Raw genomic sequence first — 15,205 nt, 5'->3', positions numbered from 1 at the left:
AAAGAAACCTTGCTTCCATTTTGGTCCCCATGCTGGAGGGGAGACTGGCAGTCTTTGTTAACCACATGTTAACCGGGAGAACTTGAAAGAAGACAAGCAATATATTGAGAGCCTATTTGATTTGGGAGTGGAAAAATCAAAAACTATCTTCTAGTTATATACTGGACAGCACACATACAAGATCTATATTTGCAATGTCTGCCACAGAATAAACATTACATAGTGTGACAAAGAAGCCTGTACTGGTTTCAAGAATCGTATACAGTGATGAATCTCTAGCTTCTGTTGATGTTTCTGAGAGGTGCATGTTCATTCAGAGAGGCAGTGATTCCAATGAAAGATTTTCCAAGAGAAAAAAATATTTAGATATTTTGTATGTAATATGGTAAATCACTTGTTTCAGGTACTGAGCAGTACAGTGAATATACGGGCTATGCAGAAACTTACCGGTGGGCAAGAAGCCATGAAGATAAGACCCCAAGGTAAAGTTCCACATACATATTTCAAGTGAAGGAATAAACATAGAACTGAAACTTGAAACTTGGTGCCTCGAGTATTTGTCTTAACAGAGAATTTTATTGCTTGATCCTGCTCTCTTCAGTAGAGCCAACCAGCTAAGAAAGTTACCTCCTAATCTATTGTCTTCCTTGCTTTACTGATACTAATGATGGTACCTGCTAACTTGTCAGTTCTTAAATCAACAGCTTTTACATTTTATGTACTGAATCCAAAGTTTTCTGAAGATACTGACTGAACTGTGGATTGTAATTTGTCACAAGAAGTTTGACAATGATACCATGAGTGTCAGGGTATCATTGTATACATCATATTACTATTAGTATGGCAAAATAAGATTTAATATTGTGAGTCTAAGTAGAAAGCTCTGAGCTCTTGACAGCATTGTCGGGGAAATAAATTCATAGTGAATACACAAGATTATCAATTTTGTATGGAAATGTAAAAAATGTACTCTCCTATATCAAGTGTTCAAGGTCAGGTTGGATGGGACTTTTAAGCAACCTTGTCTAGTAGACCCGTAGCGGTGGCAGGGAGTTGGAACTGGATGATCTTTAAGGGTCTCTTCCAACCCAAACTATTCTGTGATTCTATAAATTCTGGAGGTAGGTAAAGAGCCAAAGTACTCCTTTTTTGACCATGTGGTGTTCCTCTGTACTTAATAAACAGTATTGTTTAGATTTGTTTCACGTTTCTACTTTTACATTCAGAGTCTAGGACAGAGTATTTGTAAATTTATATAGAAACCTGTCTGTCTTCTGATGCCATATTCAGTGCTCCATTGTTCCAAGAGTACCTTTCTAGCTTCTTCGAATGGAGCAGCTCTGCAGGGAATTGCTCATTTTAGATCGCGATTATGTAGCCAATAATAATAATAATAACACACTAATTTTACTGTCATCTTTTCTTCCTCCAAATTTAGGGATGAATGGCAGCGACGCTACACTGAAATTGTCGCTATAGATGCATTCCACTTCAGACGTTTCCTTGATCAGTTTGGTCCAGAGAAAATCAGAAGAGAGCTCAACAAGGCAAGGAACTTTTTACAACAGCCTGCTGTCTAAGGCTTTTTCATTGTTTGCTGTAACTTTTCAAATATTTTTGTATTATCATCTTCAAATAAGAAAGTTTTTGCTCAGTTGTCTTTTACAATAGCTGTATTTCAGGGTTTTGCCATATGTTGTTAAAGTAGAAGCTTGTCAAATAGAATGATTTATTCCTTGATGCGTTGTTCAAAGGGGTATTTTACTTCATTTTCAAAACTATAAAGAAAGGTTATATGTTTTGCAAACTCTTACCTGTCCTGCTTCTAACCTGTTAAGTTCTCTCCATGATTGACTCTGCTGAATCCCAATCAGTCTTTCAGTCAAGGTGGAGAAGGGGGCACCTTGTGTGTTAACATGGTGACAGTTCATAAATATGGTGCCACTTCCTTCTCTTCTAGCTTTCGTGTAAACTCTTGGAGTATTTACATATTATGCGAGTTGTTTGGGGGTTGGTTTTGTTCTGTTTTTTCCCCTTCTTGCTTAGCTGCTGCTGCTTTTCTTGAGGCAGAAATTCTTCAAATTCTTGAAGCTAATTCCCAGCTCTTGAGGTTGTGCTTTTGCAATGACTATGGGTAATTGCCATCAGTGAACTGTTTTTAAACCTGGGGCACTAGCTTTCAGCCCATATTGATGTTTTCAAGGCCTTTGCTGTTATCTCATTCTTAAATTTTATCATAACAAGAGATACCTATCATCAATCTCCACACAGCAAATTGTCATAATAAGTTGATAACAGGGCCAGATGGAGGGCCTTGCATGGTTAGCATAAGGCATAGATAGTGCAATGTCTGTGGCCTGTTGTAGCAATGGCAATGTGATTTTTATGGGCAGTTGAGTACAAGAATGCTTGTACAGTTACACTAGATTAGTATGCTTATGTTTGGGTTGAAAACAGGCCAACAGTCTGTGTAGCGTGCTTATATGTTAATAGACGCAGCAGGCCTATGCTTTACCTAGGGGGTTAAATATAAGGGCATGATCCTACAGCTGTTAGGTCTCCTACTTTCTGTGGTGTAGGAGGGTATAAGATATTCTAGGATGCATCTGAAATTTAAACATAGATTAGTTTCCTTATTTTCAGCTAAAAAGAGAAGAGGAATGCTAATCAATTTTTTTCCTCCCAGAAATGATGTACAGGACTGAAGGACTAATCTAAGGTAGTCTTCAAACCTTAGCCCTGTGACTAAAGTAACATTCATCAGCTCGTTTCTTTGTGGTTGGCAGTTAAATTAGCCCTGAAAAAGACAGTAAATCTTGTAAACTTCAGTGATATCTTGGTACAAAATTCAGATTGCCTACGATAGTGAATTTATGATCTGCCTAAAATTTTCAGTATTATTAATTGGATTTGGATTGTTTTAAAATAAATCATGGTAGGTCCATGGAACTTCTATACAGTGTGTCAGTTTGGATGGTGGTGTTTGACAAGGACTGGTTGGTATTTAAAGAAAATCTTAATGTGAGTAAATGAAATTTTATAATAGTAAACAGAATTAAGTTTATTGGAGACTAATATTCTAACAAATCAAACATGTTCAAATGTACTATCATGGCTTTTAAGTTTGTTTTAAAACTTATACTAACTTTAAGATTTTTTTCATGGGTGAAAGCAAGTTGACAGAATAAGCTGCATCTCTATTTCTACTGTTTTTCAATAAATTAGGACTCGTTAAGGACAGTATATGCGCAGAAGCTGTAAAATATCAGTGTATTAGTAGATGTAACTCATCCTCCATTTGTTTCCAGAGGCTTTTTTGTCCAACTATAATTTTGGAACAATAGGAAATGATTGAAACAACTCGAATGGAGTGGTTCTTCTTACAGTTCATATTTTCTTATAAGCCTATATGATTTTTCCTTTATAAGATCTATTTGCTTTATGGCACCAGATGTTCACAATTAGTTTTCTTGAAAGCTGCCAGTCTGAGGCTGACCCTTGTTTCTAGGTTAACTGAAAAAAGATTAATAGTGTCTGAAGTCAGCTTTTCAGAATGAGGAGAAAAAAATGGCATCTGATTTCAGCATTAAGATTTGCAGATATTTTTGTAAGAGATGTGATCTTTGTTAGCTTTGCTAGCCCCTTGAGATTATTGCCTCATGAAGTCTGTCCCTATCAATAACTCTACCAGCTGGAAGTTCCACTTCCCAAATACTAAGGAACAACTGACTTACAGTTGTGCTTGCAATCCTGGTCATAAATGTCATGAAGCTTATTTTGATGACCACTGATTTAAAATGAATACAATAGCTACAGCTTCATACTTGGCAAGAAATGCTTCCCTAAAAATTATGGTACACAGAACAGTTATGTTTCAAACAGGCTTAGCTGTGAGAACTATATTGAACCATTTTTAAATGAAAACAAACCAATTACAAACATCACACAACTTCTAAATAAGGTGAGATGCAATTTATAGAGGGTTGCTTATAACTTGAAGCAGATTCATTCATGTAGTTCAAAAGGAACAGCTCTTCTGTTTCCCATACAGAAGCAGTTGCTTTAAAAGTACACAGAAGGCTTTCATGTTTTTGTGTTCATAGGTGTGAAAGCTATTTAAAATATCAGTGCATTGTTTCTTTCCTGGAAAGTGATTAGTTCTAGCTTTATCCTTTATTTGCTATAAAAAATCATAGAGGAGCACTCACTTAGATACTCTCTTTTTTGCTGCTGGTGTCTTTCCAAGCACTTGCTGACTTACTGTGTCTGACAAGACTGTTTTTATTGTTTTCTTTCATGGCTAGCTGAGGAATACATGCCCATTAAGTAAAAGGTGAGAAGAAAATGTCATCCTCTTGTAACACCGCTCCATTTCCCTCACTGGGAGGATGGAGATGGATTGTTTTCCAGGCAGCCAGAGTACGGTCTTGCTTGGCCCACTTTATCTATGCATTTATTTATTTGCTTACTTATTATAAGCATGCTTGGGACTCTGAGGGTGTGGACAGTTCTGACTCGAGAGTTTAAGAAGCTGCATGCACCTGATGATATTAAAGTGTTGTTATGCAAACTCTGAGTCATGGCACACTGCTAAAGTGTAAGTAGCAGAAGTGTGAATTTACAGCTTAGATCAGGTAACAGTGCAAACATGGGTACTACAATCTGTAGCAGTGTTCAATAATTTTTTGTACCATTGAAAAACTTCCTAGAGAGATTTAGACACTTTTCTGCATATGGAAGCACCTGCCTTTACTCAAGATTTTAGTGATTATTTGACTTTTTTCTCCTGTCCTTGTTTATTGTTTTAGACCTGTATTCTAAGATGCCATTTTGTATCTTACTTTATGTTAAGGAATTTTAGGAATACTGGCTGCAGCAGTTTAGCTGTCATGTTCAAGTGTGCCAACAAGAAACAGATGTAATATAATCTACTTTTATATTCTCTGCTCCAGCTATCCTGAAAACTTTCCTGTAGCTTTGAAATCCTTAAGAATCTGCACCTGCATCTAATTGTTATCTTGGAGCCAAGTAAGGCAAAATTCTTGCCTTAAATTCTTTACTGATACCATGATTGACTTTCAGTTTAAAGAAAGACTAATGATATATTGCGTTTATTTCATTTTTTTTATTGCTACAAGACAGCACTGATTATTGTTATCATCTAGTTGTTTGAAAATAGCGTACCAGATTGCGTGTCAACTTCATCTTCTGACTCTTGTCTGCCTGCAGGCCTACTGTGGCTTCTCTCGACCCAGTGTTCCGCCTCAACATCTCTCTGCAATAGCCACAGGAAACTGGGGATGTGGTGCCTTTGGAGGGGACTCCAGATTAAAAGGTAAATTGTAGTAATACATTAATGTCCAAATGAATCAAATAACTTAGATTTTTATTTTTGACCTTACTCTTTTTTTTTCCAGGAAAGTACATTTTTTTAAATTTTTTTAATAGTATTAACTGTTATTCTGATTCTTGGCTAAAGTTGATTGAACTGTCAATAGAACTAGTTCATTAACTTAGATCTTTAGGATATGAGCGATATGATCTTAAACAATAAAAATGCATGCTGCTTTTCTATGCTGTTTTCAGTTTAAGGTTTGAAATAAGTATGTGGTGGTTTCTGAAATGTCAGGTTTGTAAGGATTTGTAGCACCGAAAATTTCAGAACCATGGATATTCAATATTACTTTGCAAAAGAACCTACGCATTTTAGCTCTCAGTCATGTAAATCAGTTGATATTTCTGGACCAGTCTTTCTAGCCTATGCCTAAAAATTCATACTCTTGCAAAGAAATCTGCATTTTTATTATTTTCAAACATTTGGAGAGTACTTTGTTTTCTGAACAGCTTTAGGGCATTACATTATCAAATAATCATCAGGCTATCAGTTTCATTAGTCTTCTATCTAATCGTCTCTTACTCATTGAGAATCTATTTTTCTCTCAATTCTCATTGGTTGCATAACAGTTATTTTTTGATTTCCATTAGACAAAACTGGTTGCAAAGTGCAGATTGTCAATACCAAAAGTAAGATCTGATCATGTTTTATTAAACCTTCCTAGCATGAATTATAATCAATGATTTGATTTACATAAGGACTCCTAAGGACCCCTCTTGGATCTGAATTATAATATCCCTCTTTTTCTGATGTGTTGGTTTCTGATTTAAAAAAAATACTGCTTATCTGATCTAGGCTGTAACTTGTTCAGCACTGGATGTAACTTCTAGCTTAAGGAGTGTTCCCTGGATTGCTTTATTTCTCCTCCATCAGTCAGAGCTCAGAAGCAAGGTATACTGACAAAGACTGCCAGAGTTGAGTCCATTTGGTGAGGTAGCCCATAAGAAAAGATGTCTTTGTAGACAAAGAAATGAGCCATGAGCTCATGAGTCAATAAATCTGCTGTGAACCCTGTTTAATTTTAACTTAAATGAAAGCTCAAAATAAAATATTAATAACTTTTCCTCTGGTTTCAGATCAACCTTGTTTCCCCCCCCCCAGTTTGCCAAATTAATGTTTAACAGCCAATTACAGCATTGCTGCTGTTATGGAAGTGCTCATTCAAATGTGTTTGTGTGTGTGCTCTTAAGTCACCTCCTGTTTTTTTGGCAGGCCTTACAAAGAAAGAGATCAGTAACTCCTCAGTCTAATGTTGCTCTCTTGGAAACTGAGCTTAATTTCTTAGTTGACTCTGCAAAATCAATACTTAATAAAGAAAATTAAATGACAGGGATGTGCTATCGGATATGGACATAGTCTTTAGCGTGTGACATCTTTCTCTGAGCCAATGCTGACTGGAAATAAGATGATTCAATTTTTTGGTTGACTATGAGCTAGGAAAATGGTACAATAATTTGTCTTGTGTGTTTTTCATGAGACTTAGAGTTGCACTTGATTTGTGATAACCAAGTGAAACCAATGTTTCTAGCTCAGATACTTTTACACGGTCTTAAGTACTAAAGGCGTTTCCACCTTTTGTTCTAGAATGCTGTATAAGGTTGTTTTAAACTGCAAATTCTCTCAATGGTTTCCACTTCTCTTTAACCAAATTATACTGCAGAACAACCTTTTATGGTTCACAGGGATTCATAAATTCCTTGTTTCAGAATGTTTTCAAACTCTAAGATTATCAATACAACGTTATTCAACTCCCCAAAATCTTTTTTGATTACACTCGATTGGCAGCGCATTGTAATGTCAATTTTCATAATTATTAAATTAAAGATGAAAATATTTTTCATGTGACATTCTTGAATATATACACCATGATCCGTTCAAATGTAGTATCTGTATCTGTAACAGGGACTTCAGAACAACCAAGTGATTTGATATAAATGGATATAATTGGATAAGTTCCATAATGCAGTATCATATTTTATCATGATTTTTTAAGTCATGAATTAAAGGACGTGACTGTGTATTAAAAACATGGTTACAATCAAGGTCATAGATGATGTGAAAACTGAAGTGTTTGAACTGAATCTGGCTTTATAAATGAAAGACCTGATAGCTGGAATTTTTCTCATTTATCTAAGTTAGGGATATTTCCACAAAATATTAGTGTGAACATAAGACTTTAAATACTGAAAATGTATGATTATATGGTTGGGAAAGTTGGAAGATCTTGTCTTGGTTTTGAAACCAGAGGATGATTTAACCATTTATAGGCGCAGGCAGGCCCTGCTGATAACCTCCTTTCCTCTGGGAAATGGGACTGGAGCAGAATGAAGTTGTTCCATGTGCCAGGTCTGTGAGGCTGTGGGTCCCCAACCGGGTTTGTGTTATGCTGCAGTCCTGGGCTCACTGGGTGGTAGAAGAAAGTACGTCAATGCAGCCACTCCTTCGGGTGCGGGTCCTGCAGAGCCAAATGGGGTCACATCAGCTGGGGCACAAGGGATGTGTGAGTGCTGCAGTCCCCTGTGCCCCAGGCTCTGTTACTGGTGGTCTCTTGTGTCAGTACGATGGAGGTTTCAAATGGTCTCGTGTATCATTAATGCCTGGAAGACTGTGAAGCCTGACTCTTGACAGAAATTTCGACCCCTGTTTCATGAGATTTATAGCAAGTCAAAATAAACAGTAGCATACTTTTAATATGTCTTGTGTAAAGTGAAACTGCATTGTTTGTTTGGAATGAATATGAAGATTCATTAGATTCCGTTCCCCTATGCAAGCTAGTTAATTAGGCCCTTTAAAAGCTGAACTACTGAAGCTTTACCAAATCCACAGCTGGTTCAGTATTTTAATTAAAATATCATTCCCAGATTGAGATTAATTTTCCATGTGAATCATGTAATTTATAACTTTACCTATGGATTTACCAGAGTTTTCTGATTAGAGAATGCAATATTTTATTAAGTCTCTGTTCATAGCTCAGCTATGAAGAGCTTTCTACTTAATTTCCACTAGCAGGTAGTAATTCAGAACGTATGCTGTTTTATTTAGAATAAAATGTTTTCTACCCAGTAATTAATTAAAATGTGATAAATATTGTTATTGTAAAGATGATTATCAAAGCAGTACCCATAAGACCCCCCCCCTTTTTAGAGGTCAGAACAAGCCATCGTATTTCATGCTGCATAATTCTATTACAAGTAAAATGCAAACCTTAAATTGCACAGTAAGAGGCTGCAGAATCACAGATCTCTTGGGAGATGAAAGTAAGATCAGCTCCTGCTGTGTGTGGCTAAGCCAGTAAAAGAGTAAGCTCCATTCCTTCAGAAGGAAGGCGGAGAATGGAAATTGTGACTTGCTGCGGTCACTTTTTACCCAACTATTTTGACTCAATTATAAATAGCTTAAACCAGGATATAAGGTGGTGGCCTGTTTTCTTAGGCTGATGCACAGGTTTAGTGGGTAAGTAACGGCCGTGTGCAGCTTGGGACCGGGGGGATGGATTTCACTTTTTTATTCTTACTTTTTAAAGAGTTTATCCAGAAAGTAAAGGCAGTTATCGCTAGTGGCTGCACCAGAATACTTCAACGTTTTGAGCTGCTATGCCCAATATTCTGTACTTTGTTTTAAAAGTGGAAGTAACTTACCTGCCTATTGTTCAAATTGCTTTGCAGTGTTCACCTGGAGATGGGTGGTATGATGATTTGCTGTAAACCTTAAGCTGTGTTTTTTCCCTTCAACAAATTGTTTTATCCTGCATTCATGAGTGTAATCTGGTTTTCTGTTATTTCAGCCTTAATACAGATATTGGCAGCTGCTGAGTCTGGACGTGATGTTGTTTATTTTACCTTTGGAGATGTGGAGCTGATGCGAGATATTTACAGCATGCACACTTTTCTCTGTGAGAAGGGCCAAACTGTTGGTGAGCATACAGAAATGTTTTCATACAGCAGGGACTTCTCTATAAGTAGAAACTGTCCAGTAAGAATTACTGTAATCGAGTTCTGTACCCAAGCAAGTGGATCTCGGTTTATTTTCACCTGTTTTCAGAGTGGGGAGCTCTTGATTCAGGGGTCAGCTGAACAATGTTAATCTGTTGGACTTATAGAATCCTTAAATAGCACACTTAGGAGTTATGCTCCAGAATTTGGAAAATAAAAATACACATGGTAGACCAAAGATTTGTAAAAGTTTTTTTTAATATAACAAAAATAATTCCAAAAAAAAAAGGAAAGTCTATATACACCTTCTTCACATTGTTGATAGAGATGTCTTATCGTGGTTCTGGCTTAATCCTGTAATGCTGTAAGAAGAATTAGTAGTCAGATCTGTTATACAGCAGCAATACAAGAAAAGTAGTACATCCCTTGCCCCACTGTAACTGTGAAGTGTCTGGGATAGAAGCACAAAGCTAGGTAATTGGCAATACATTTGTAAGTGGTATGTGTGCAAAGTAAAGTTCAGATAGCTTCTGCAGAAAGCTGAACACAAAGTAGAGGGAGTCCACACTATGTTCTAAACAAACTTGGAAACAACAGGGCTCCCCTTACGCAGTTGTCTACCTCCTCATTCACTTCTCATGTAAAGAATGTTCCTGGAGAGTGTTTCAGCGTGTGCGTGATTCTAGTCTTCAGCTGCAGCCTTACATTCTTTGCGTAGCATGATCTTTATTTTTTTTTTAAACATATTATTTCTTTTTATTTTTAAGGGGATATTTATAGGCTGTTACTCAGATACTACAACGAAGAATGCAGATGCTGTTCTACTTCAGGACCAGATGTCAAGCTGTACTCTTTCATATATAACACCGTTGAGTCCTATGCAGATTCTACTGATGATGATGATGAAGAAAAAGGGTTGTGCTTTGAGGACTAAAATAAATGTGCTTGATCAGAATACTGTTCAACTCCTCTCCCACTGGTATATTGTTTGAATTGCTGAGTGTAATGTATGAATTGGATAACTTAATATACATTGATTGCATTGGTAGTTATCAAACATCCAAACAAAAATTGAACTATGAGAGAAGTTTTTTTTTTTGTTTGATAGTTTCATACATGAAAACCTTGTTCATGTGTGTACAGAAAGGATTTCCTTGGTAAATCTAGTTTGCATTATACCTTGTTAAGCAGGAGATTTTGGACACACTTGTATTTCAGTCAAGAGATTGCTGAAAGACTTCAGAAGATTTCTCTGCACTCTTCTGCCTTTATTTTTGAGAGATCTTATCTAGATTTCTTACTGAACTTAGTGCTGGAGTATGTGGAGCTGTATCGCTCCTGGGGTGATTTTAGAGAGAAGCACTGTAAGGGTCATTCGTACTGAAAGTTGTAATAATTTGATTACCTCGTTAAGACTGCCACGGTACTTTCATTGTTCTTATCAACTTTTTCATTGATTTAACTTAATGTCCTGTTTTTAATATACTTTTTAATAAATGGCTAAAGATGAAAAGATTGTGGAGGGAGCTGTAACGTATTTCACAACTGCTTTATCTTTACCAAATCAGACAGAAAAAGTTGTTATGAAGAAGTAGAGAAAGTCTGAAGTATAGAAGGTTGGGAAAATGAGAAATGTGATTGAAGTTATAAACAGAAACATTTTTCATGAGACTTCTAAAAGCTGTTTTGTTGGTGCTGTTACAACTGAACTGAACAAGGTCTTAAACATAATATATCTGAAGTTTCTCAAAGTTCACTGTTGTTGGCAACTTCATCTGAATTAATTGTGTTTATATTCTCATATCAGTTCTCCTTTATTGCAATGTGCATATATGTGGGCATAAGATCCCCGTGGGATAACGTAAGGTAATGGAAATCATTTACTTATCAGTGGGAGGAACATCTTCAAGCTACAGATGAGAACGTGTAAGGTCTTGTTACGAGTTTGTGCCCTTGTCTTTTGAGGCATGGGAATGATTATGTTGAAGGAGGGTCAAAAGGCGTGTAAAAGCTATGCTATTATTGTCTCTGTGAATACCAAATTAATGTTTCTGTAGTACATTAATATTTTACACAAAACTGCAGATAAATCTGTGAAAAAACTTTTCCAGGTCTGTGTACAGGGCCAATTCAATGAAATGTTAGTTTATTAGAAATCTAAACTGAATTTAAGTTTAAGCCCAAATTGCTTAGTTTAACCTCTTCTGTATTAGATTTGTCTGGTCTGCCATAGCTATTACCAGCTTAGCAATACAAGTAAAACAGCAGCAGGAAACGTAGGGAGCTAAGGCTGTAGTACCAACACATCCTTTTGGCTAATGTCTGATAAAACCTCTCTAATTCTGAAGCCTAACTTAGTAATTAAATGCTGAAAGCTGTCGGTAGTCTGGCTTGCAATAAAGCACTCACTGCTTGAGCTGCTCAGGTGGGAGAGCAGCAGCAAAGTGTTTTGGTCATTTGCAAATACCTGCAGAATGCTCCACCAGGGTGTTGACACTGCAGTGGGCCGGTTGGAAGTGTGTTGCTCAAAAGGTGATGGACACAGCAGCTTAAGTGATTTCTTCCTATTATTCTTACCAGCTGTGGTTTTCTCCACCCACATCCCTTTTAAGAAAAAAAAAAGGGATAGAATTTCAGGCCGTTTGCAATTTGCATCCTCTAGGTTAGTGGAAATCTTTTCTCCTGCTCCTAGTGCTTCAGTGTTGGCTAAGATTCTGGCAATAGGACTAACTGTTTTATCATAAGCTCTTATTTTGGCATTTAGGTTCAACTATGACAGCATTTCCAGATGCACTGCTGATGACAAATGCCCCTGGTTAATTAAGAAGAAAGATAGAAAATTGGTGCTACCTGCCAAGTTTTCTTCACTTACCTACTCAGGATTTCCTATAGAAAAAGTGAACAGAATTTGTTCCTAACCAACTGGAAGAAAATATAGCAAAAAGCTTTAGGTGGCTAGAGGTGACCTCCCCTTTATTGTAAATAAATACATCTTTATTAGTGCAATATTCATTATGAGGGGAAGTGATGTTTTTGTGTATGAAAAATGTACCAAATAAGATGGCAAAAAATTCTACTTCAACTCTGGAAACAGAAAAGTATATTTAACTCTGGAAAGATTGTCTGAGGATCATACAGTAGTGTATTCAGTTGAGAGTTTTTGCAGTGTCAAGTATTTCCAGGAAATTCCTAGTCATCTTCTGTAGACTGTATTTTCACTGATACCAGAGGCTTTTCTAATATGGGGAAGAATACCTTTTATTTGAAATTGCTCTTTATGATGTTTCCCAAATGCTTTTTCCTACAAAATACGGTTATATGAACAGGAGAAAAAGAAAATTAATTTTTCTGCTTGTGTCATCTGAGTAAGAATGATACATCCTGTGTTCTACCTTGTGTCCCTGATCTCGTAAAGGGCAATGTTTAAGAATACTTGGAATATGACTTTGAATGGAGGCAGGAAGATGATTATATTTTTCTCGTGTTTTTTCATTTTTTTGTTTTGTTTTTCTGGAAGCAAAAGAGCTGAGAGTTAACAAGGTAACAATGGTGTTAGATTGCCATGACTTTCTAATTCAATAAAGAGCTACACTGCCCAGAATGCTGCATGTAGAAGCAGGAATTTTGAATCAGCCCAATATGTGTTCTGCATCTCACTTCTTCCATCCAGCCACTGTTCTCCATTTATAAACTACCTGAGATGTTTCCTTCAGCTAGAGATGCATTTTGGTGCTCTGCTTGGAGCAGTGTGGAGTGGAGAGGCTGAGCATCTTTGTGCAGCCTAGTAAGATTCAGTTTCACTCTTCCAGAAACCTGTTTATGGAGTATTGTTTTTTGTTTTTTATTACTTTAAGGATGTTTGCTATATGTTTTCAAATAAACTTCTTACCAAAACAATTGTTTTATACTTGTTTTAGCAGCTAAATTGAATCCTTAATATGAAACAACAACAGGCAGTCATTTAGATTGCAATGTTGCCTCGTAGTAAAGTTGGTGACAGAGCACTTCAGTTTGTTTTACAGCTCTTGCACCTAAATTCCTCAGTTATGAGGTGTTCTTATCTAAGGATGAGTACCCATTACTGTATATATTAATTTATAGACTGGTGAACTGTTCCTGACGTTCTTCAAAATTTACAGTTTATGCATCATTATATTGATTTTTTTCTGGATCTGTATGCTAATGTTTACATGATTTTTGTAGGAATATAATTAAAAAAAATGATTGAAGCAATGTGGTCTGCTTTGTCTCTTAATATACTTCTGAGGACAGAGAAATTCCAGCACATTTGAATATAGATGACACAATGCTAGTGACTACAGTAATAGTTGTACCTCGTGTCTGTTTAACTACTGTTGTAGGATTATCTAATAATTCTTTTGTCTCAAAATAATGTTTACGCTGTATGACAGTGTAGCAGATGATTGTCTGCACAGCAATTTAAAAAGGAAGTAACTACTGTGAATTTGGAGAGCATGAGCATTAGTGTGAGATTTCATACACGTGGCCATATGCAGACATTTTGATATTAATTTCTAATTTGTGCTTGAGAAGCAAGTAACTGTTCAGTTGGTCTTTGAACTTCATGAAGGAAATGCACCTAAAAGCCTAAGGAAATACAAACAATGAATGTGTTGCATAAATGTTTTTCATGGTTTGTAAAAGTGGGACTGGCTCCTCCTAAATGGGAGGATGTTAAGAATTGTTTTTCAAAAATCAGTAAGGAACTATATTTTTAACATTACAGAAAATTAGGATAAAATAACATCTGATTGCTCCTAAGGTTTTAAATGTATCTGAGTTTATGGAAGTTTGCTGTGTGATTGAAGCCACTAAAGTCTATAGTCCAACAGCAATTGCAACGTAACTTAGATTTCCTTAGAGATATTTTTAAAATTTGCATCATTCCAGCCAAATACGTTGGATCTTTGGATTTCTCAAGTAAGAAGTAAAAAATGACTTTTGGTGCATCTAAAGAAGTTGCTGTTTATAACGTCAGTGGCCTTGTGGGGTTTTCATCTCTATTTTGAAAGAAGAGGAAGCAGGATAAAGGCTTGTTTTTAAAAGGTGCAGTTGTAGAATTAGTAAAAACCTGCACTTGCAGTGTGTAAGCAGCCACCACATTTACTCTCACAGTGGATCAGGGATCTGAGCTGGTTATGTGCTACCCCAGAGCATTTCAACTAGCTCTAGCAATGAAGGGTGGTGTTTATGTGGGGGCAGATGAACCAGACACTGCTGAGAACCCAAGTTCTCAATTACCTTGAGCAATTGAACGCTAAAATATTTTTCTTAATTTGCTTCCTCATTTTGGACATGCACTGAGGATGTTTCTGTATTTAAATACCATGCAAATCAGTCGTAAGTCAACCTCAGGGCAGTTCAAAGGGCAATCCCTCAGAGCAGCTCCTAAATTACAGAGATGCTCTTGGTGATGGCTCCTTCGTATAGCTGTTCCTTCCTGCAGTTGCTCCCATTTCCTGGCTTATTTATGACCCTTTTTTCTTCTATGTGTAAGCCATACCCAAATCTGAGGTGTGTGTTAGGTAAGTTAACAAATATGCAAATTCATCTAGTGTATTTGTTAAAGGAAGGTCTGGTCTGAGGCAGGCAGAACTGTCCTTGTGATGTTCACAAAAATGCAGTCTTTGGCAAACGAAACAGGGAGGGCCTGATGGTGAAGTTCACCAGAACCACATGAGCAAGCAGCACTGACTAGGGATGTCCTGTACAACGCTCTCTCCGGCTGCCCACACGCTTGCTACCATGCAGTAGCTCTCCCTCTATCCTCAAGCGCTGTTTGTTGTTCCTGGTTTTAATCTTTCTCGCACAAATGGCTGAAATATTATCACTACCTAAGAGGTGTCTGGCTAAGCAT

The 15,205-nt window shown here is 36.8% G+C and overlaps 1 protein-coding gene across 2 annotated transcripts in view; it reads left to right on the top strand.

Moving 5' to 3' along the window:
* The window catches only part of PARG (poly(ADP-ribose) glycohydrolase), a 65,408-nt gene extending 51,851 nt beyond the window's left edge, over positions 1-13,557 (top strand). For both annotated transcript variants that reach the window (XM_083845314.1, XM_083845313.1), the window contains exons 14-18: positions 404-482; positions 1,439-1,547; positions 5,230-5,335; positions 9,180-9,308; positions 10,095-13,557. In XM_083845314.1, the coding sequence (XP_083701440.1) occupies positions 404-482; positions 1,439-1,547; positions 5,230-5,335; positions 9,180-9,308; positions 10,095-10,261 (590 nt within the window). In that variant the 3' untranslated portion in view covers positions 10,262-13,557. The remainder of the gene's footprint in view (positions 1-403; positions 483-1,438; positions 1,548-5,229; positions 5,336-9,179; positions 9,309-10,094) is intronic.
* Positions 13,558-15,205: the final 1,648 nt, after the last annotated feature.

The sequence above is a fragment of the Anser anser genome (genome assembly GCF_964211835.1).
Source record: "Anser anser genome assembly, chromosome: 7".
Classification (NCBI taxonomy): Eukaryota; Metazoa; Chordata; class Aves; order Anseriformes; family Anatidae; genus Anser; species Anser anser.
The sequence above is the reverse complement of the archived record's forward strand: the minus strand, read 5'-3'. Positions and strand labels throughout refer to the sequence as shown.